Here is a 24,805-nt window from a genome sequence, read left to right on the forward strand (position 1 = left end):
TCAGTGTTCAAATTGCTGTGATTGATTTCGCGCATCATTCGAAGGCACGGAAAGTGTTTCTCAAATCTGTTTTATTTCCTACTTATAGACAAAGAATTTGACGATTCTCTTTCAGAAAATGTTTATAGAAACAGATCCAGTATACAAAGTCTTACTGGGGCCCGAGTCTGACAGCAGATAGTGTTTTCGTCGAAGTTCGTACGATAGTAAAAATTATGCCGCTTCAGGCGCATTTTCATTCCTTTGAGACATCCGTTATAATCAAGATGTAAAGCTCTCTTGATTAAATAAAAACAAACTGTATTGCACTGTGATTATTTGAAATTTAATGTCACACAATTTCCAAACCATCGTTAATATACTTCCATCGTGCAAAAGGAAAACGGAACAATTTAACACTTCAGTGGCGATATATTCTTTCAACAGCAGCAGCAGCGACGACGACGACGACGATAACACACTGATTGTACTTCGTAATATCTTTTAAGTGAAATCATTTAATACCACAAGCTGACGATTTAGGGGGTAAAACAAATCCTCTTATGGCGCGCAACATCATCTGTAAACTATTTGCTGTACCGCCCATTGTTACTTCGTCACAACCGCTACGGTCCCAGGTGGGTGCATCTCGGTGTCGGTCGAAAATATGTACCCCCTCCCCGTTCATTGGCGCATCTTGTTGCAATATTGCACAGCACACAGACTACCCTCCATAGCGATGAGAGGCAACGAACAACCCCAATAGATACTAGGTCAAATTATGCGTGACTCCACGTCCCTGCTTAATTATATAATTACCGAGATGTGCATTGGTATGTGGCTGCCTTCACATTCTTCTGTATTAATACGCAGACATCTTACAATTATCGAGAATGATTGATTATGTTCCATTCTTCGTGCTGCGTTGCCCACCTCCGTCGCGCACCTCGGTGTTGGTGGGGAGGGGCGATTGTTTTATTCCTCGTAATTAACACCTGCAGGCTACACAGGTCATGTGGAGATTTCGTTCGACACAGCCATCCCATTAACAACCGAAAAGAAAGCGTGCAATTCTGTGTTACGTAATTCGTAGGTAGCGGCCACTACGAGGCACATCTATGTTTTGTATCTTAAAGAAAGCGGTTGAAAATACTGTGGTGTACACCAGTTCGCCGGGCCACTTCACCTACTGACAATCCTTCGTGCCAAAATGTTGAAGTATGTACATGGAACGAGCTTGAAATGGCCCTTAGAGGCACTTTGACTGTACAGTTATAAACAAGCCACAGTGTCCCCTTCATGATTGGGGGCACAGGTAACTGTACTTCCCGATTTCTTATGATCAACAGCGTATTCAAAAAGAGGTTTCAGATTCCAACATGCAGTGAAGTCAAATAGGTGTGCAAAGCTTTCTTTGCAATTTATTTGAAATGGAAATGCACGCATAATTAAGTCTACGTGCGGTTTCTCCGGTGGTGTATCGCCGGATAATAATCACTATTAGTAGCGTTCCTGCAGTGATGTAGACTCTGATGAAAGGTTAGAGTTTTTGACACACATCTCCAGTGTCTCAGTTGGAAGTGGAATGTTAGTCCAAGGCCGAGATCCGGGTAGTGTGTCCCTCACTCTCATATCGGCACGAAGCGTTAATGAGCGACAAATATTTGGAAATCAACCTTAGCCTATGTCCAAGGCAGCCACCGCTTCACCCTGCCCTCAGAAAATGGCAATCACGTATAGAAGATAGTGGTGACTATTTCAATCTCCATGACATGAGCTGTCTGATAAAATAGGACGAGTGCTGCCCAGATAACACCTCAGCTAGTTTTAATATCAGTAACATTTAGTAGTATCTCTTGCTTGGTTTCTTTCACGTTTGTGTGTAGCAACGTTCCGTCAGCCGAATCATCATTTTGAACAAATAAATATAGTAGGTGATACCTGGTGTTAGTGCTCTGGCTGCAGTTTCCGCGACAATCTGACTATGCCCGTGAAATCTAAATTCTTCTAATTGTTTTTACTCTACGCATTTTTCACTTAAACGCGTGCTGTGACTATTTAGCGAGAAATACGGTAATTCACAGAAGAGAATAGTGAGAAAAAAATGGTCAAATAGTTCGGTCAGCTTACAAGAGTGTTAAGTTCAGTTACCAACAAATTATCTCAGATGTTTCCGTAACTAACTGCTGCACTGTACCAGAATGGACAAGTGACACAAGTTTCCCGGAAACTGGGAGTCGTAGATCAACGTAAACTGCTGGAATTAAGCCTGAGAGGGTTGATAGAAGAAAAATTCCGCTAGGGAACATTCACCCCCCCCCCCCCAATTCTTTTCCTCTCTAGTGCTATGCCGCTAACGACTCTTTCTCTTCCTCCCTCCCTCCCTCGCGTCACTTTTGAAAAGTTTGTAATTGTTTTCAAGTTCAACAATGCCACGTACTAATAAAGATGTGCGTTTACCAACGATCCACATTTCGCCTATTGGAGCAAAGTGCTAGGAAGGAACGTGGCTTTCGCCGGATGGTGATCGATCATTTGTTTTCGTAAGTTCACGCTTTGCTGCTTAAATAAGCGCCTCTTACTTGGTCTCGTGTTAGATTCGTTGTTACTGACTCATATTCTTTGCGGAAGAAAATGTTCAGAGTCCCACTTGGCCTCTGGAAGCAGATGACGCGATTCAACAAATAAACAGTGATGTGGGCATGATAGCCACCGCAATGAGGATTGGACCAGGCTGTGAGCCACAAGATATTTCTTTACCGTGCCTTACGTGCGGGCTACCGGAACCGAATGGTTGCCTTCAGCAAATTCGTCAGTCTTACACGAAAAAGACGCGCAAATGAATGTCACATACGCCTACCTTCCGGATACATTCTCAAAGTACACATAACTGTTTAACACAATGGTTCTTAGAAACCATGAAATGTTGTTCGACAATTGACTCTATTACAAAGCTGCGAGCACTGTGTATGGGGAAAGTTACTTGTCCCCAAATCCATAAAACTAGAGCAGACTAATGTGGCCGCAAGCTTCTCTCGTGGAAGAACATTGACACGCGCGCTCGGTTCAATTAGAAAACGTGAAGTACTTCTTTCCGCTGAAATTTGATGCTTCTCGCGTCGCTACGGGCGAGTATTCGCTGTGCGTGCGTGCGTGCGTGCTCGCGCGAACGCGCGCACAAATTTTTTGCAGCTTTGTTAGTCCAAATTTACTTCCTCGTGGAAAGTGAACAGCACCACTAGGCGATAAGGATGACGTCATTTATATTCTCAGATTGCGTGCTCACCCATCCGATTCCTCGTGCTCTCGGAACCGGGCCAGCGCGATACGTAACGCTGAAATTCTCGGGACAGCCCATGTTGTCTGACTGTGGCTAGACACGGCAACAGTACTCCTATGTAAAATATTCAGTCCGTTAAATCCCCAGAAACTGTATGGTCTTACTGACATTAGTGATCTTCGTTGCAATGCTATAAAGCTGACGCTGAATCCAGTCATCTTTTCGTTAATTCGTTGGTGGTGTGATGCACGGCATTCCATTCATATATTACAGTACTCGTTGGAGTAATTTATAAGAAGTGTACATTGATGTATTCATAGACCCGTTTGGTCAAATGTTTGAGCAGAGTGAGAGCAATCTCTGTTAGTTACACAATCGTGTGTTTTCTTTTTTTCATAGTCAAACGAAGAAAGTGCATTGGGCAAATAGGGTATCAAATTGACAAACTTGATGTCTATTTTTGCAACAAACAAACAAAAAGCTTTAATCAGGGCAGTTCAGGAAAACTTTGTGGTTGAGGGGAAAATAGAAATCTTTAACGAACAGGTGTGCACTAAGAAAATGAAGTGCGAAAAAGTTCATATTTTCAAGGCGTAAGTATTTTGCGCATAAAAATTTGCGTTGGTGTGATGCTTAACTTTCAAAATGATTTCCTTCGAATCAAGCACTAAAGTCAGGGTATTTGGAGAACAGAAACCGCTAGGAAGGCAAATGAGTTGTCACGTTTTCTGGTATAAATTTGAAAATAAAATAATTACAAAAATTTCGATCAAATGTTTTGTGAAATAATTTGTCTAAAACTAAGAAATAAAATAGGCTAGAGAAACGTATGACGAGCCTTTGAATGATGCTCGAAATCATTTGCAGCAAATGAGGTATGTCAAATGTTTCCTTAATCTACTCGTTTTTTCTTTCTTATATTTAGACAGATAATTTCACAAAACATTATCACCTTTATTGTGCGTGGGAGACTTTTGGTGCTGTATGGCGATTTGCAGTCGCCTTCAGTTTGCAGTCTACGTCTGCATCCGTACTGTCGAGTTGGATCCCGTGTTCCAGTGCTAGGCAAATCTTTATTGTTCCAATCACACCTGGAACGTACGGAAAAGAATCCGTGCGCTTTCGAAAGGACTGTGACTTCTCTTGTATCGCCTTCACTGTCACTGCGCGAGGTGAATGTTAGCGGCAGCAGGGTGGTTCTGCGGTCGGTCGCAAATGCCGGTTCTCGAAACTTCAGTTGTGCTTCGCGAAAAGGACGTTTCCTTTCCTTCGGGGATTCCCATTTCAGTTCACGGAGCATTACGGTAACATTTGTGGTTTATCGAACCTACTCGTCTGAAATCAGAATTGCTACGAATTCTTCCTTTAATCCGACCTAGGGGAATCGCAAACCCAAGTGCGGTAATCAAGAATGGGTCGTACAACAGTCCCGTACGCGGCCTCCTTTATGTATAACTTACACGAATTCTCCCAATAAACCTTCCCTACTACGGATCATTTGTGTTACTTCCATTTCATATCGCTTTAGTGTTACACCCAAACATTAAGTCGACATGACTGTGAAACAGTACACCGCAACTTCCGTATCCGAGCATTACAGATTTGTTTTCCCTACACATTTTCATTACCTTGAATTTTTAAACATTGATAGGAAAATGCAATTATACGAAATAGAAATTGTATTAGTCACCCTGTATCTTCCTGCACCAACTGTCACTCACAGACGACACTACAGCGTGGCCAGCAAACTGTTGCTCATTGTTCCTCACTTTATCAGTTAGATCGTCCACGTATATGGAGAACAAGAGAGGTCTTACACTTACCTGGGCTGCTCTTGACGATACCTTTATCCGGACACCCCCAAAAACATAAGTTTTTCATATTAGGTGCATTGTGCTGCTAACTAATGCCAGGTACATATCGGAGACCTCAGTAGTCATTAGACACCGTCAAAGAGCAGAATGGGGCGCTCCGCGGAACTCAGACTTCGAACGACGTCAGGTGATTGGGTGTCACTTGTCACACGTCTGTACGCGAGATTTCCTCACTACTGAACATCCATAGGTCCACTGTTTGCAATGTGATAGTGAAGTGGGAATGTGAAGGGACACGTACAGCACAAAAGCGTACAGGCCGACCTCGTCTGTTGACTGACAGAGACCGGCGACAATTCAAGAGGGATGTAATGTGTAATGGGACTTCATGGTCGAGCGGTTGCTCATAACCCACACATCACGCCAAATGCCAAACGACGCCTCGCGTGGTGTAAGGAGCGTGAACATTGAACAGTGGATAAACGTTGTGTGGAGTGAGGAATCACGGTACACAATGTCGTGATCCGATGGCAGGATGTGGCTATGGCGAATACCCGGTGAACGTCATCTGCCAGCATGTGTAGTGCCAACAGTAAAATTCGGAGGCGGTGGCGTTATGGTGTGGTCGTATTTTTCATGGACTGGGCTTGTACCCCTTGTTGTTTTGCGTGGCACTACCACAACACAGGCCTACATTGAGGTTTTAAGCACCTTCTAGCTTCCCACTGTTGAAGAGCAATTCGGGGATGGCAATTGCTACTTTCAGCACGATCGAGCACCTGTTCATAGTGCACGGCCTGTGGCGGAGTGGCTACACGACAATAACATCTCTGTAACGGACTGGCCTGCACAGAGTCCTGACCTGAATCCTATACAACACCTTTGAGACGTTTTGGAACGCCGACTTTGTGCCAGGCCTCACCGACAGACATTGCAACCTCTTCTCAGTGGAGCACTCCGTGAAGAATGGGCTGCCATTCGCCAAGAAACCTTCCAGCACCTGATTGAACGTATGCCTCCTAGAGTGGAAGCAAGCATCAGGGCTAAGGGTGGGCCAACACCATATTGAATTCCAGCATTACCGTTGGAGGGCGTCACGAACTTGTAAGTCATTTTCAGCCCCGTGTGCGGATACTTTTGATCACATAGTTTATATCAGTACTTCGAAATGGGACACTGTATCAAACGCTTTCCGGGAATCTAGGCATATGGAATCAGCAATAACGGGCTACTCACTAAAGCATATTACTGCTTCGTGGCTTAAACCGTGTGCGCCTGCGCAAGAGTTAAATTTATAATCAGAGATTTTGAACGCAGTGCCGATTCAACGTTATTTTAAATTTGTATGTGTTGGCGGTCAGTGCCTCATCACACAAATGACCATCTCGTCCATAAAGAGGGTCTGCAAGAACATCGAAAGCAAACACGAGATTTGGTTTTTAATTTAGGGCTTTTGGGTAGTCTCTGATCTCCAGGTACTTAACGCCACATCATCTCCTACCCTTGCCGGCCAAATACTGGCATTCGAAATGTTTTTTCACCATCAGGATTCGAAATGGCTGCACGCGAGTCGAGCACGTCTTCTGTTGGGAGGGGTAGTTTAATCATGAAGGCGTACAGTAATTGAACCAAATTTGTTGGCCTTATCCGAGTGTACGTGGAGTTGAACGTAAGCCAGAATTTAATAGTGGACTGGAACTCGACCCCGGATCCCTGCCTTGTGCGGGTCCAAAGGCGTCTCGCAGAGAGACTCCAAGGTTACACTTACCGAGCGTTCCGCTCCATATCTATCACAAGTTGCTATGAGTTGAATGAAATGAAGTGACAGCGTCTGGAGTTGTTTAGTCGCCTGGTGCAAGTCTCTCTTCGACATCCATCGTCGATGAAGATTAGATGAAATAATACACACACCCAGTCTCCGAGGAAGAAAATCTCCACTCGAACCCGGCAACCTCGTGATCTGTTTTGTCTGAAATGGATCCATCGTGGTATTGTGTAAGAGTTGATTCGTTATATTCTTCGTCACAGGTCTTGAACTTGTAGAGTCACAAAACCTGTGAAAAAGTTACAAAGGAGAACCTCTGTTGCCAGGACACACAAGTAGTTGAAAAAGAAGAGGGTCGAAAGCTTATTGTGGCAGCTAGTATTTCGTAACAGTACTGTAAACATCAACAATCTATGAAACACTGTAGATTTTCGTTAAAATTTAATTTCGTAGACAGTATGTTAGCAATTTACGGAAGTGTGCCCAGAAAGTTGAGTTGGGTGGGAAGGGAACAGGGAGGCAACTCGTATTAGTTTCATGGAAAGGATACGCATGACGGAAATGGAGTACGTTTCCTTAAACTGTGCTCGTGTGTGATGAAAGCACTTTATAATAGCCCTTTATAAAACCTGTTTCGTTGTTTTTCCTTTTTTGAGTGGTGGCCTGCCTGCAGGTACATTGCTTCAAAGACAGCGTTAAAGGGCAATATCGAAGAGGTGTAAGCAGTGCAAACATTTTAAGAACTTCATCGTATACTAATGTAAAAGTTTACAAATCGACGTGTGTTTCCCAATTTGCATCCTCCCGATACGACGTATACCAATTAAGATAAAAAAAAAATATACCCCTGTTCTTCTGCGCCTTCGTCGTTTGAGTAAAGCCTCTCAGCTCCCTGGTCATTTTCGCGAAAGGGATCGTCAATCAATTTCAGAAAATAAGAACGGGACAAAATGATAAATGTGTAACGCTACTTTTAAAATCACGAAACGGTTTGCGTTTTTCCACAACAAAGAGAAGTGTGATATTACAGTATGTACCTACGACCTACTACCTTAGACGACGGGCGGGGTGGGGGCAGTGGAGGAGGGTACTCTGAAATTGATTAGAGTTTTTTTATTCATTACAGGATTCTCATACACTTCTGTAAGCGATAGATTTCGCGTGACTTCACTAAATCTCTCGTTTAGATAGTTGTAATATTATTGCGTAGGTGATTGTAATGAGACAATATTATGGCTCGTTTGTGTGGCCATCCTTCGCAGCAAGCCTATAAATACTTGTTTTGAAAATCAAACTGCCTTTTCCTGGCTTCTTGAAACTGACCAACTCTTTTATGTCACAGACGGCAATTAAGTCTTTCTAGGCCCCCCTCTCACCCTGGATAAATTTCTGCGGACGTCCACGCCTATTCACTGAGAGTGTATGTTGTGTGGGATTTCTACATATTACTTTGGTGTCAGATACAGCGATTACTTTCAGTATTAAGGTTTATTACTGTTTTACTTTGACTGGTAACATGAGAATAACCATCGTGAACAGAAATTATAACGCTCCTGGAAGCTTTCAAACCCATACTCATGTGGCTTTCCAGTTGCAGCGACTTAAGCGGCGAATTGCAAAATAGTTTAAAGATTTGAGCACAGATGCCTACGTATACAGTTCAGGCCTTCGTACAGCTGATACTGAATTTATACGTCTTTGTGGCGGGGCAGGTTGCCAGTAAGGTTTGCGAATACCTCCTTCATTTTTCCAGCATATTCATTACTTTAACACACAATGTTCGAACCAATGTGTGCGTATATATAAGCAAGGAAGATGGACAGTGTGTAGTACTTTTTATTATTCACAGTATAGTATATTGGATTTCAGCCACATTTGCACTTATAATCATTGCAAATCTTGGGGAGGGACAAATCAGTTAAGTTGAGATGTTTCGCCTAGTTTCATTCAATACGTCATATGGATAATGTTCTGGCGTAACTCATTTTTAAGAAAGAAAAATGTTTATTGCCGAAAACTGTACTGTAAGGATAAAATGCGGCGCTCGCTCACAATCATCTTGTAGACATTTATTCAAGCAGTTGGGCATTCTCACTAAAGCTTAGTATATTTATTCTCTCGCGGCGCCTGTTGTAAATAATCCTTTACAGTTGAAAAGGAACAATGATGTACATAATTACAATACGAGATAGAAAAAATGACATTCTTTACTTGACATTAAGGTTGTCTTTCGCAGAGAGAGAGTGCACAATGCTGTAACAAAAAATTTTGATCCCTTGCCAAGTGATGTAAAATTTGACAGACACCAAAATAAAATTTTAAAATAATGTCACAGAGTCTCTCCTTGACAACTCCTACTCTTTGAAATAATTTCTATCACTGAAATCTGTAATGGGTGGTGGGAAGGACTTAAAACATTTGTATTTTTTTCTTTGGCAAAAAACTTGGAAATGTTTAGAATGTAACCATATGTACAAAATTGCGATTTAAATGTAAAGACTTGTTCCACATCATTGCGCTCTATAGTGCAAAATGATCGCTGAAACATTGCACTAACCAACCAACTTACTAAACAACAACAACAACAACAATAGAAACTTACGATTATTTCCCGCTAATTGATGCCACAGTTTTTACGTCTCCATATAAGATGTTTTAAATGATTTTCGGTACCTGATGATGCTCGAAGATAGTCATCGTAATAAAGAAGTATTTTATTCTCAGCTCTTAGCGATGAACTGTGACTTTTCTTATTGTGGGGAACTACCTTCAATTTTTTCCCCGTTTGGGTAAGGGGAGGACGTAGCTGCCCACTCTCGCCCTCGCCGCCTCTTCCCCTCCCCTCCCCTCCCCGCCCTCGCAAGGTACACTTCAGTGCTTGTCGAGGGAGGGGGGGGAGCGAGAGAGAGAGAGAGAGAGAGAGAGAGAGAGAGAGAGAGAGAGCGGGGGGGGGGGGGGGGGGCGAATGTTCCAGTTGTGAGTCCAGCCACGGATGCTGTCAATGTCGAATAGTCATGATCGCCTGCTCTGGCCCAGGGGTTCCATGGCAGCCTTTGATCGGCGGTCTGACCTGGCCCCTACCCTTCCCACCTTTTTATTCTACTCGTTCTTTTATATTTGTCGTTTTTAATGTTTTATTGTTCCTAAAACTGTCATATGTGCTGCTACTTCACGGACAGTGAGGTGGTGCTGGTGGTATGCAGAGGGTGCGCCTGCCATCGCATCCGATACTCGAGGGACCTCAGACTTCATTCTGGGCATAGCTGCTCACCCGGCTTTACCCCTTCATTACCTTCCTTGTTCATCGTGATTTTATCTCTGCCCTATTGTGTCTTGCTTACAATCGGTTTTCCCAGTTTTTCCTTTTTGTATCCTTCTTTCGAGGATTATTTTTCCTCCAATACATGCAGGATGAAGGGACTGATGACCTCGCAGTTTGTTCCCTTTAATTCCAAGGACCAGCCAACGAGTAGCGGCGAGCACGTGGTGTAACAGGTGTCGGTAGTTGGGGGCAGACAGCGTAGCGCCACGCGGCAGAGGGCGGCCGCCGCCACGGCCCACGCGGGAACTGACGCCGTAAACAGACGCGTCATTAAGTCATTGAGCGTGGCCGCTCGCTCTTGATTGCCGCCGCTGTCTCCTTCCTGGCCGCCGCTCCGTGCGTCACCGCAGCCTCCAGAAATAGCTGCCGCCGCCGCGCGGCCGGGCTCTGAACCCGAAGATCTCAGTTTATAGATACTTCCTTGTTTCAGCCGCAGATTGTACTTGATCATTGAACTTTTTCCGTTTGCGTGAAAATTAAAGTACAGAACTTTAACATTACAGATCACGACGTCCCTGCTGTTAACCTTGCTTACTGCCGACGGCCCCATATTCTCTGAAGAGAACACTGACAAGTCTCAAGCGCGGATCCATGGGGAGACAACGGAATCGTCATGAACCTTCCTCCCCTCCAGCGCCCCCCCCCCCCCCCGCCCCACTTCCCCACCGTATAAATTTTGGTAGAAGCGTTTGTTATAGTGTACGTAAATATCCAAATTTCACAGCAGACTTTGAGTGTAAAGTAAAATGAAAAACTAGGAGTACCACATAGTGAGGAATGAAAGAACTTAGGAATTATATTTAACAAAGGTTTCCTTACAGTTGATCTTGTTGATAGGCTGGTGGCCTGATCAGTAACACTACAGCCAGAACAAGGCATTCATTCACTGGCTGACCAAACCAGTTATCAGCAAGAAATATGACAGGGTTAGTCAGACTGCAGATGGAACTGGCAAACTACATGAAGCTGAGTAAGGGAAGACAAAAATAGAGAGACTTCCAAGTAATTACAAGTAGAAAAAACTGAGTTTTACAATTTAGGGAGAACTGTTGAAACAAATGCCATTCCTTTCATTACTTGCTCATATGATCATAGTTTGTAGGCTAGTGTTTAAATTGATAGTGAAATACTGATAATGAATGCAAACTTAAGGTCATAGTTTACACCATATAAAATAATAAGATACATTTATTCCTGTATTTCTGGACGTAAGTTTTCAAAACTATATTTTTCTGAATGGTCATTCCTTGGGCTAATGCTAAAGGTTTATTGTTATTGTTATTATTATTATTACACACACAAATATTTTATGTGCATTGTGTTTATTTCGTGTGTGTGTGTGGGGGGGGGGGGGGGGGGGCGGGCGGCATGATGAAAGTGGTAGCGATTGCAAGTTATCTTTGGGAAGACACACACTGATGGTAGCTAATGTGACACCCTCCCTCCCCCTCCCTTTTCTGCCACAAAAAAGTAGCTTCACAGCTGCCCTAGCTAATACAAGACATAAGCAGCACCATGTCAGAATTGCAGCTTTCACAGGATTTGTCTATGACAATAAAAAAAATTACATAGAATATTGCTAATTTACCTCAATCCTTCGATGCTACATCCTATCGGCATACAGTGTGGCAAGACGCGCAGTCACTCAAAACTGTCTAGGGAAATGCAAAGCAACAACCAACGGTCACAAAGTAGTAAGCCTGATCGAGGCGTCTACACAAGAACCAAAACATTAATGGTTTTGCCTCTTGTGTGGTGCTACTGTTTTACTAATAGACATTTTACAACTGTAGGCTGTGCATCTGAAATGTGGCTGTCAACAAGGAAGTGCACAGCATTCAGTGCTTAGACAAACAAAACAAAATGAGACACACTAACCACAATCAACCAGCTAGATACTGATACGCTCTTATAACAATCGTTAGCGAGTGATTAAAGGTTGGACCCTCCCCAGATTTTGGCATACTGTTATATAAGCACTAGCAGACAAGCAATGCACATTAGATTTATAAGGCACACTGAAATAAAACCTCAGCTTAAAAGCCATGGGACTGAAGTCGTACAAAGAATCCAGAGATGGGAAGTAATAGTTACCGTGGTTAAACACCAGTTCGAAGCAGTTTTATTGTTATCCAGCAGCGGCAGAGTTCACCAATCAACAAGAAATTGTAACGCTTACAATCATAAGCATAAAAGAAAGGTACAATCTGTGTCATAAATAACTTACGGGTAAGAAGAAAGGAGGAAAGAACAAGACATGTCAGAAATGTAAAACTGCACCATAATTCAGGAAAGGTCACTGCAGCAATAATATCATGAAATTGGAAATTGTCACACCCAGAAATCGTACAAAGCTTTTGGATTAAAAACTTCAGCTAAGTTTATGTCTGCCTCACTGAAAGTAACAGTAACTTTCCTAAACAACCAAATCAGATGCAGGGCATAACATAATGTTCACAAGAGAAGGAAACTCAGCAGATCATACCTCCCAATAAATATGCGTGCATGAAAAGTGTTGACGTTGCATTTAACCAAGATAGTGTATTTATATCTGATGCAAATTAAAGCATGGAAAGCAAGTATGTTGTAATGACAAAGTTGCAAAGAATAATCACCACTGTTTTATGATCTTCGCCTATATGCATTTGTGGTGTTCCTGCAAATTTTCTAACGTTATTTGCCCTCCACCCTCCCCTCTCTCTCTCTCTCTCTCTCTCTCTCTCTCTCTCTCTCTCTCTCTCTCTCTCTCTCTCTCTCTCTCTCTCTCTCTCTCTCTCTTTCTCTTTCTGATCTCTTGGGATCCAGCAAAGAACTGTCTGGTCCTAATAACACAGCCTTTGTACAATGTGACAAGTGCTAATGAGTCACCTGTGCCTAGAGAATACTCTGTTTTTGTGGTACAAAGAATATCAAGATGGGAAGCAGTAGCTAAAGTGGTTAAACACCGGCTTGAAGCAGTTTTATTGTCAACCAGTGCAGAGCTCCCCAATCAACAATGAACAATAGGCCAGTGTTGTTATAAAAAAAAATAGCAATTTCTGTGTAGTATAACATTCCTGTAAACATCATACCTACTTAGTATCCCAGCGTAAATGAGTATTGTAGTTTCATTGTGATAATAAGGTATCAAATGAATTTAAGAGCTTTGGTGCTATATCCAGAAATCAGTAGACAGTCAGTCATTGAATATTTTCTGTGTTGTTGCCAAGTTGAATTTATGGTGGCAGTGGTAGGAATAGGTTTCTGCATCCAACTTTGGGTGGGGTCCATTTTGTGTCACTAAGCAGTTGTTTCACTGCAACCATCATAAACCACAAGCAGTCATGCCTCAAGTAGTTATTGTCCACCATGCTGATGAATGGCAGTGTAGCTTCCTGAGTAACATTTATATGCAGTGGATGTTTAATATTGTGTTAGGATTTCCCAGGATGCCTTTCAGTAGTATCAGTTACTGATGCAGAATTTCAATGTAAGTGGTTATCATATATTTTATCTGCATTTCTAAAATGCAAATCTCAATTTTCATTGAGATGAAATATTAGATAAAACAGTCCTTTTTTGGTGTGCAGCATTACTACATAACAGGTTCTGCACAATATGTGGTCTTCATCTTGTGATATGTTAACTCTGGATGTCCTAGGTTGCACAGCAATTAAGACAGGTTTTCCAAGCTTACGGTATCCCAAAAATATGGCTGTGGAAAGAGAGATTCTTGGTTACGCTAGTAAAAATGGCACTTCACTGTAAAGATTGCAATTGAAAATCTGTAATTTCTAAACTGACTCTACAATGTGCTATTCGTTGTGCCACCTTTGAAAACATTGTGTCAGTCACAGAAAACAATTTCTGAGCTTTGGGTCCTAAATCTGTTGATATCCTTGTTGTTGAACTATTCACTCACAGTGAAGATATTTTCAGAATGATTGCATTTAGTGGTTCAGTTTTTTTGAAGTGCATCTTGCAGCATCAGTATTGTTCATGTAATGTAAGATTCCTTTTATGATTTCTGTGTAATCATAACATAGTTGACATAGGTACATTAAGAACAGATCACTGTTTTAATATAATGTAACATTTGTGACATCCAGTCAGATAAGACTGCACAAAGCTCTGTTCTCTTACCTCACTTTGTCTGTTGTGTGATGACAAATTATATGTTTTATAACTCAACTGGTGAAATATTAAACAAGTAACAAAAAAGTTATTGAATAAAACCTCTAATATTCCAAACCACTTCACACCTAATACACTGACATCTGGGAGTAACTCTTCCAATACAGCAGTAACCTTATTAAAGAAATGGAGAAAAAAAGAATTGACTTTTACCAGGCTTTTCAGAGTTAAGGAAAAACTGAAAAGGCAAAAAATGCCATGTTTACAAGAGCAATTTTGCTAACACTGCATGGACTCAAGTGGTGTTGAATTGCTAGCGAAAGAATCATTTTCACAAAGCATTTTTCCACATAAGTTAACTGAAAACTACTCAGTAAATTGAATATCAATACAGTAATTTGTTGTTAATTAATTAGTTTACTTTTAACACTATTGGAAGTTCCCATAATTGTTATGTCAATTATTGTCTAATGTTACGTTTTACCTAATACTGTTTTTAATGTCTTGTTTGGAGTTCATACTGTTTCTTGTTATCAGTAGGGTGTTAAATCATGTTCTTCATTCTTTCTTCAGTATTGATACATTCATGTGTCTTACATAAATTATTTTTTGGTATTTTATAACAGTATGTGTATGTAAAATGAGACTTCGATGAGAACCAGTATATTAGGGTGATGGTTGTACATAGTACTTTTGCTAAGTTATGTATTTAACTCTCTTCACATAGCTATTTTTTCTTTATTTTGTTTCAGGTAAAAGCAAAGAAGCAGAAATCAAAAGAATAAACAAAGAATTGGCTAATATCAGGAGTAAATTTAAAGGTGATAAGACGTTAGATGGTTACCAGAAGAAGAAATATGTTTGTAAATTATTGTTTATATTCCTACTGGGTCATGATATTGACTTTGGCCATATGGAAGCAGTTAACCTGCTTTCATCCAACAAATACTCAGAAAAGCAAATTGTAAGTTATGATCTAATGTACGATGATGATGATGATGATGATGATGATGATGATGATGATGATGATGATGATGATCAGTGCTCCTAATTAAAATTTGTTATTTTAAGGGTTATCTCTTTATATCGGTCCTCGTAAACACCAACAGTGATCTCATCAAACTTATTATCCAGAGCATAAAAAATGATCTTTCATCAAGGTAAGAAACAAATATGAATGTCTAGCAAAATATGCACTTACTATAAACATAGTAATGTATGTAACATTTGTATTGCAGGAACCCAGTTCATGTTAGTCTAGCACTACAGTGCATAGCAAATATTGGAAGCAAAGAAATGGCTGAAGCATTTGGTCATGAGATACCAAAACTTCTCGTTTCAGGGTATGTGAAACAGCAATATACATTGTAACAAAAGCTAATTTTTAGGGATTGTTTAGTCCAATATTCTCTCTCTCTCTCTCTCTCTCTCTCTCTCTCTCTCTCTCTCTCTCTCTCTCTCTCTCTCTCTCTCTCTGTGTGTGTGTGTGTGTGTGTGCGTGTGTGTGTGTGTGTGTGTGTGTGTGTGTGTGTGTGTTAAATACATTGCAGCATAGTGATGCATGAAAAGTCTAAAGACTATTTAATGTAATTCATATGTCAGTATGATAGTCATCTCAATGATTAATATGCTATGTTTGAACAGTGGTAAATTTTTTTTTACTATTAAATTACTTAAATGATTATTGCACTATAAGTAATTTTTTTAAATTCTGAAGTAGATGTCTAAAACATGCTCGTAAAATTTTAAAGCTATTCCATGCCTGTTTGTTTTCAAAATTTTGCAAATGATACAGGAACCACTCCATATTCCTATTCTATCGGACATTTCTGTTGAAAAATAAAAAGAAATGCATTACTTTAAAAATTCATTGCTTTGAAATTCGCAGTGATAAGATTGCAAAAGTGAGATTGATCTCTGTTGGCATAACTCGACACATGTTTTCCTAATTTCAGAATTTTATGGTCACTGGAGAAGCATTTCAATTCGTAGCATTGTAATTGATACATAACAATCATTTTAGTTTGGATACACCCAATTGATATTCAGGTTGAAGACTCATAATGGCTTGTTGTGGAAACAGTATGCAGTCTTCATAAAAACACATTCTTCCATAACCAACAGATACTTACTATCTCTGTCTCCTTTTCTGCACCACTTTTTTGTGGATGAGTCTTATAAGAAAGCTAGCAAGTGGTAAACTTACTTTTTATATTTTTATTATAAATTTCCCTCATTCAAGTAAAGTATGTTAATAGTAGTTGGTTTGGGCTTGGTCAGTAATTGTCTACATCACTGGAGAATTTGCCTTCTCCTATCCAGCGGTGAAATTCTTGACTTTTCCTTATTCTTGATATTGAAATACTTTAATATGTGTATGTTTACCCAGAGATACTATGGATGTCGTCAAGCAGTCTGCCGCACTCTGCTTGCTGAGATTATTCCGCACATCACAAGAGATAATCCCAAGTGGAGAGTGGACATCAAGAATAATCCATCTTCTAAATGATCAGCACATGGGAGTTGTCACCGCAGCCACTAGTCTCATTGATGCTCTTGTCAAAAAGAATCCTGAAGAATACAAGGGTTGCATTAGCCTGGCTGTTTCAAGACTCAGTCGGGTATGAAAGCTCTATGGTTTTAAATGCTTCCTTACATTTCATGCAGCCGTATCCTTATGATCATTTGTACAATATAATTTTGGAATTGGACTGGTCACTGTTAATGTACAATAATAAATATCCTAAAAATAATGGTGAGTTGCACTTCCGTAATTGTTGGGAGATCTGATAAAGGATTTGTAAGGACTGAAAAAAGTATAAAAGTTGTCATATGAATGACCAGTATATAGTGTTTCCAGAAAAATATTGTGTTTTTGCTCAGATTGTGTCAGTGTCACGTGGATTGTCAGTGAGTCTGCCTTCAGTTGCTGCTGCAGATAAAGCATGTACCTGTTTGTATGTGAATAATGCGTATGAGGTACAAACAGAAGTGACTTATTTTCAATTACCTGTGTGGTTAATAATCCACTTTCATTTCTTGCATGTGTCCAGCATTCTAATAACTGTGTAGTATACAGCTTTGCCATTTTTCGTATGGATAGGGAGTGTCATCGCTGTGTTCAGATGAAAGCTGAATTGGTGACCCTTCAAGGACCAGGTGAGGTTGGCTATGGTCACACAGCTTGAGGCTGTCGTCATTAGGTGCCACGGGTGAGAGGGTGGGGGGGGGGGGGGGCAGATGTTGGGGATCCGGCGGGAGACATCCATCCATGTCCCATGTATTCCCTAATCAGTCGAGTACTAAGGGTGCCCCAGATACTGCTGCCAGCCAGAGTGGCCGAGCGGTTCTAGGCGCTACAGTCTGGAACCGTTCGACCGCTACCGTCGCAGGTTCGAATCCTGCCTCGGGCATGGATGTGTGTGATGTCCTTTGTCCTTAGGTTAGTTAGGCTTAAGTAGTTCTAAGTTCTAGGGGACTAATGACGTCATAAGTTAAGCCCCATAGTGCTCGGAGCCAATTGAACCAGATACTGCCTACACTGAAGCTGATACCTCATCCGTAGTAGAGTAGGAGGTCGCTGGAAGAGGAGGCAGGCAGTGAATGATGATTAAGGGGGGGGGGGGGGGGGGCAAAAGGACGGCCACCCTGGTTTGAGTGCTGTCTGTGGCTGATGAAATCCCCGAGCCTGATGAAATCACCCTCACTATTTCAGAGGCCTTTTGGAATAAGGTGTGCACTCGGTGCATACTGGGAGTAATCATTCATGGAAAGGATGCTTCCAGATGCCATGAAGAGCACAGGGTGCAGACATCTGCAGGTGGTGGCTCAGGTCAGAATTAACTATGTGTGTCACTTGATTGGAAGAGATTCTCTCTGGTTTCGGGCAGCTTGCTGAAGTGATAAAGATTGCCAGTCCTCCTTGTGAGATGAAGGTGGAGATTTCCATCTGTAGCATCATCGACAGAACAGGCTGTAGCCCTTTGGTACAGAACTGAGTGGAGGGTCTGAATCAGAGGCTCAGACAGGTATGAAGCGACTGTTTAAGCACCAGATGCTTTGACTTGCACCATAGGGTGGTGGGTATCTGGGTTCCGCTAAATAGGTGGATTTTTAGGTTAGAGGATGTCTGGAAACTACAGAAAGGGTGTCGGTCTAAAGGGAGCACGACAAACACAGGAAAGTAGACTTAGAAACAATCAGTATTGTAGTTGTAAATTGTAGTAGCTGTTTTGGAATAGAACCAAAGCTCCAAGTGCTAATAGAAAACACTGAAGCTCAAATCCTTACTGGTGTGGAAATAAGTTCATCTGAAATTTTTACTGAGGACCTAACAATTTTTGGAAAGGGTGCATTAAATACAGTTGGTGCTAGAATGTTTATTCCTGCCAGAACTAGTTTACCTGGTGGTAGATAGTTTCTGTGAGCTGGTACGGGTAGAGGTTATATTATAGTTGGTTTCTTTTTCCAACCCCCCCCCCCCCCCTCTCCGTCCTTTCCCCCCAACTAAGATGACACAGTTGCTGAACAATTCGGGAAAAGTAGGTACCGCACTTGAACAGTTAAGTCTACCCCCGATCTGTTTGTGAAAATACACATTTAAAGTCAGTGTTATGCATAAAACTCCTTCTGAAATGCCTGCTCAGAAAATTATTTTGTACAAGTATTTCAGGACTCCTTTGAAGCGTAAATGGTTCAGAAAACATAATTGACCTCTTAATACCAAATAATCCTTAGCAAATAGGGAGCGTCATGACAGGTAAAGTGATTAGTGACGACAAGATTATTGTAGTGAGACTGAATATCGTAACATCCAAACCCACCAAAAATAAATGCAAAACACATCTATTTTAAAAAAAGCAGATAAAAATTAGCTTCACAATCTCCTGAAAGACAGTCTTCACTTCTTCCAGTCTGAATCTGTAAGTGCAGACCAGATTTGGTACTGATATCTATTAGGAGATATACCAAATAAATTAATAAGAGATGGTACTGATCCTCCACAGAACACGAAAGAGACCAGAACACTATAGCAGTGGTAATGTTACTGATGACAGTGCTGCTAAAGCAACTACAAAAAACTGTTTTTCAAAATACTGTCACCAAATAAGACGAAATAAATATTCAGGAATTCGTACCAAGAACAACTGCAATATGAGTAACGTAGAAGTACAACTTTGCTTCTGGCATTTTTTCCCCAATACTTGAGGCTTTAATGAAACAAATTGGTTACACATGTATCTTTCCAAGTATTTTCCATCGCTGGCCACTACTTTCTTCCATCTTTCAGGCAGTGTACAAATACTGCTTCGAAAAAATTGTTCATCTTTTGAAGCGATCCACGAATTGATCCAATTTGTGACTTATTCATGAGATTGGAAGTGTTGGTCAGCCAGGCCATGTGCCATTGATCTAAGCAGGTGATAGTCAGAGGGAGTAATGTGTGGAGAATACAGCAGGTGGTGTAGGACTTGAGGTAGGACTTCCCATTTTAACATTTCCAAGTATATTTTGACATCACTTTATCGTGCCTCTCACTGTGTTGTGGCCAATTGTCTTTTAATGCTCTGCTCAAACACATTGTGTTTGATAACAAGCACCTATGATTGTTACACTTTGTTTTAACACCTCATAGTACATGACGCTGAGCTGGTCCCACCAAATGTAGAGCATGATCTTGGAGCTGTGAATATTTGGTTTGGCTGTTGACGTGTAAGTGTGGCCAGGATATCCCCATGATATTTTGTGTTTAGGTTTATTGTAATAACCCGTTTTTCATCCCCAGTCACAATGCGATGCAGAAATCCCTTCCATTTTTGCCTCTGAAGCAACTGTTAACAAACACCGTTAAACATCTCTTGGTTTCAGCTCACACGGGACCCAAGTTCCTTCTTTCTATATCATGCCCAAAGCCTTGAGACGTTTCGAAATGGCTTGCTGTGTCACTCCCACTAATCATGCCAAGTTTTCTTGAGTTTGATGCGAGTCTTCACTGGGCAATGTCTCCAATTCTGCATCTTCGAAAACATTCTCTCTTCCACCACTATGTCAGTCTAAGACTTCAAAATCACCATTCTTCAGTGTTGAAACCACTCAAGACACATTCTTTCACTAATAGCATCCTTACCAGACGTACTTGAGCATTCGATGAGGCTCAGCTGTCGTTTTCTCCATATTGAAACAAAACAGTAACTCCTCCTGCAAGTGACGAGAATTAGGCTCGTAAGCTGACATCTTCAATTGAGGACAACTCTATGATGCAGACACAAATCGACTAATGTTTGAATGAGGTCACGTTGACTGAGGTCCAAGCTAACTGCCTGACGTCTGCAGTCTGTTTCTTTCGACCGCTACTTACTGTTGTCACCACCTATCGGCAAATGGTGGAAGCAAAGTTGTGCACCTTGTAGATACCCTCGATGTAGCAAAGCAGCTTAAATCACTTCATAAAGGCAAGAGCTCTGGTCCTGACTACATACCGTTCAGGTTCCTCTGAGAATGCTTATACAGTATCTCTATATTTAGCAATCGAATACAACTAATAACACATTGAAAGATCAGTATATAAAGACTGAAAAGTGGCAAAAGTCTCACCAATACCCAAGAAAAGAAATAGGAGTAACCTGCTGAATTGTAGACCTAGGTCACTAACGCTAATTTGCAGTAAAATTGTGGAGTGTATACTGTGTTCGAACCTTATGAATTATTTCAAAGATAACAATTGATTGACAAACAGCCAACATGGATTGAGAAAATTTCATTCTTATGAAATGTAATTGACTGTTTATTCTCATTAAGTCTGTCATCTGGGGATGTCAAATTGATCCCATATTTATATTTCCAGAAGGCATTAGACACCATTCCTCATGAGTGACTTCCAATCAAATTGTGTGTATGTGGAGTATAGTCTAATTTGTGCAACCGGATTCGTAGTTTGTTGCCAGAAGTTTGTAGTAGTTGACAGAAATTCATAGAGTAAAAAACAGTAATATCTGACATTCCCAAAGGAATTGTTATAGTCCCTCTGCTGCTCCTGATCTACATAAGTGATTTAGGAGACATTTTAAGTAGCACTCATAGATTTTTTACAGATGATGCTGTCATGTACTGTCTTAAAAAAAGACTTCAGATGATCAAAAAAATTGCAAAAAAAATTGGACAAGATATCTGTATGGTGCGAAAAGTGGTAATTGACTCTAAATAACGCTACAGTCTGCAACCGTGTGACCGCTGCAGTCGCAGGTTCGAATCCTGCTTGGGGCATGGATGTGTGTGATGTCCTATGTCATTGGGTTAGTTAGGTTTGAGTAGTTCTAAGTTCTAGAGGACTGAAGACCTTAGAAGTTAAGTCCCATAGTGCTCAGAGCCATTTAAACCATTTGACTCTAAATAACGAAAAGTGCCAAGTCATCTACATGAATACCAAAAGGAACCCACTAAATTTCAGTTACATGATAAACTACACAAACTCAAATTCTGTACATTCAGCTAAATGCTTAGGGATTACCGTTACAAATACCTTAAGTTGGAACAATTGCATAGGTAATAGACAATGTTGTGGGTAAAGGAAACAAAAGACTACATTATTTTATCCATGTTGGATCTTGTGAACTCCACAGCCATTAATGATAGTTGGTGAATGATGCAATCAGCCAGAAATACTTACTGAATGTTTTATTTCATTGTCGTAACCAATTTTGGACTACCATGCCCACCTTCAGATGGCTAATCTTTTTCATTGCATAGATGTTTTGGTTAAAAGCATGTTGTCTGCTCCACACTGCACCATTAGCTTTTTTTTTAATTTGTGTGTGTGTGTGTGTGTGTGTGTGTGTGTGTGTGTGTGTGTGTGTGTGCGCGCGCGCGCACGCACGCAGTAGATGGTGGTTTGTTTTGTTATGATCCATGTTGTTTTCTAGCCTGATGTATATGTTCTTGAATTCCACCACAACAGGCATATTGTAAGACTGCAATTTATTAGCAGAGCACTGCTGAAATGCACAGGTCCACTAAAGAGACTGCTTACACTATGCTTTCCCACCTTCTTATGTAGTATTGTGGTGCGATGTGAGATCCACATTAGATAAGATCAGCGGAGGAAGTCAACAGTTCAAAGAGGGACAGCTTGCTTTGTGCTATTGTGGAATAGGGGGGAGAGAGCGCCAAGGATATGATATGAAGAATTTGGGTGGTAATCATTAAAACCAAGGTGTTTTTCATTGCAGCAGGATCTTCCCATGAAATTTCGAGCACAAACTTCCTCCTCACAATGTGAGAATGTTTTGTTGGCACTCGCTTACATACGGAGGAATAATAAAAATTGGAACTTATGCAGAAAGGTTTAAGTGTTCGTTTTTCCTCTGTGCTGGTAGTGAGTGGAGCAGTAGAGAAATAACTTGGAAGTTATTCAGTGAACACTTTGCCAAGCACTTAACTGTCTATTGGAGAGTAATCATGTAGATGTAACTGTAGAACAGGCAGTCAAGCTGTTTATACTTGTTTTCTGGCCTCAAGACAGTTCTTATTTTGGGAAGATAATTGCACAAATAAGAATTACAGTGAACCAAATCTGACTTTTAGCCTTCGTTCTCACTGATTTTCTTTGTGGGAAAGAAAATGGATAATTGGAAAGAGGGATGCAGGTGACTTCGCAGGCAGAGGCAAACATCTTCCTCAATTTTCAATCAAACACCAATTCATCATCCTTTGACAAATCAGATTTGACAGATAGTGATCCTTTCTCCACTAAGCAAAATTTACAACCAAAGGACAATGCACTCTTCACATAAATAAAAGAAACTTACCTTTATCATAATCAGCTTCATGGGAATTGTACTCACAACAAGGGCTTCCTCTTGATCAGATAATAAATTTTCAAAAGACCAGAAAATTGACATAAAGCATGAAACAAACTATAATTTCATACATTACATAGAAATGTTGTCTCCGAAGTTACGGAAGCAATGTTTATTTAGCTGGAAATTCCCAAAAATTTCATCAGACCTATACAAATGCTATCAAAAGGTGCTTTGGCAAAGGGCAAACCAAAGGATTGGAAGTAAATATTGTTTGAACATCCTCACTAATGGTCAGATTCAGCACCATCTGATTTTCACCAATTTATGCATTGAAACAAATTTATGGGTGAATAAAATATTTAGTCCAACAGATTTTTATGGCAGCTGTAGGTCAACTCGTATTTGGGAGTACAACAGTTCAAATCCATTTCTGGCCACACAGATGTAGGTTTTAACGTAAATGCCAAAATTGTTCCTTTGAAGTGACACAGCAGGTTACCTCCTTTACCTTTTCCTAGCTGGAGATGGTGCTTCATCAGTAATTACCTTGTTTAGCAAAACGATCAAAACTAATGCTCCTTCCTCCCATCCTTAAGGTTGGCAATACAGCTTGGTGCACTCACAACCCATTAGATGGCATTGTTCTCTTCATTTGTGACATGATTCAGTGTTGTCTGGTCACTTCACTTTGCAGTCTTGGGAAGTAAACATGATCTCACACATGATTATTCTATAAGTATGGGCCCAAAGGAAAACATCCTGCTATTGGCTATTTGAAAGTCAGTGTCGATGCTGAACTGCAGCTGAGGGGTGAGAAGCTCTACTGCACTGCCACAAACAAGGCTACTTACCACACACAATTTATTATTTTTTCATAGTTTGAAGCAATAACTTAACTGTTTAGGTCCCTTCAACTGCCGAGGAGTGCTATTTGTCGCACCCACTTGTCAAATGGTATGATAAACTATCACGTGCTACAGATTTTATCCATCCTATTCTGAAAAAAATATTGTAGGAGAGAAAGTGATTTATTTGATGATGATCCCAATGTGGTGGTACATTTTGCAGCACAATGTGCAACATAACATGCCAGATAGTTGAAGCCATCTGCTGAACATTAAATATCTTATCTTCAGTCACAGCAAATAGTGCAGCAGTATAACAACCAAAACATGTTCTGTGTCGCAGCTTCCCCGTCCAGCTTTGCCATCGCTCGAGATATACCAGCCAAATACCACAAACCAATGTCGATGATAAGAATTGCTGTTGTTAATCTTCCAGTCCTACAGATGAAATGTTAGACAGTGGAATCTCAGGAGCATTCTTCCATGGGAGCAACAAACACAAGTGATACTTCACTCCTCTCAGAGGAGTCTGTTGATTAAAATTACCTATACCTGTAATTTGAAAAACAATGTTTTGAGGCAATCCTCGTTTAGCTATCTTATTCAAATCTACTCAATACTGAGTGACGGGGGATCAAAATGAAAGACAAAGACTTAATCAGTGTTAACAGTCATTCCTGGAATGACAATAGTTGCATTTCTTTTGGCAAAAATACATCTAATTGAAGATCATTTCCTAGACCTGCTTGTTGGTTCCACAAGCTCTCACCAATGCCTTTTTGTCAGCTATTCTAGAAGAAATCAGTATGCCAAATGAGTCATTAACAAGCTGAAAGAATTCTGCCATATCCTGCTCTTCTCGCAACAGATGGCAAATTGCGTGCATAGT

At 40.8% G+C, this 24,805-nt stretch overlaps 1 protein-coding gene across 1 annotated transcript in view; it reads left to right on the forward strand.

Moving 5' to 3' along the window:
- Positions 1 to 24,805, forward strand: part of LOC126305268 (AP-2 complex subunit alpha-like) — a 279,414-nt gene that overhangs the window by 154,187 nt on the left and 100,422 nt on the right. Inside the window, exons 3-6 of the mRNA XM_049992036.1 lie at positions 15,026 to 15,237; positions 15,345 to 15,433; positions 15,512 to 15,616; positions 16,663 to 16,894. Of these exons, the coding sequence (XP_049847993.1) occupies positions 15,026 to 15,237; positions 15,345 to 15,433; positions 15,512 to 15,616; positions 16,663 to 16,894 (638 nt within the window). The remainder of the gene's footprint in view (positions 1 to 15,025; positions 15,238 to 15,344; positions 15,434 to 15,511; positions 15,617 to 16,662; positions 16,895 to 24,805) is intronic.

The sequence above is a fragment of the Schistocerca gregaria genome, unplaced genomic scaffold (assembly GCF_023897955.1).
Source record: "Schistocerca gregaria isolate iqSchGreg1 unplaced genomic scaffold, iqSchGreg1.2 ptg000304l, whole genome shotgun sequence".
NCBI lineage: Eukaryota > Metazoa > Arthropoda > Insecta > Orthoptera > Acrididae > Schistocerca > Schistocerca gregaria.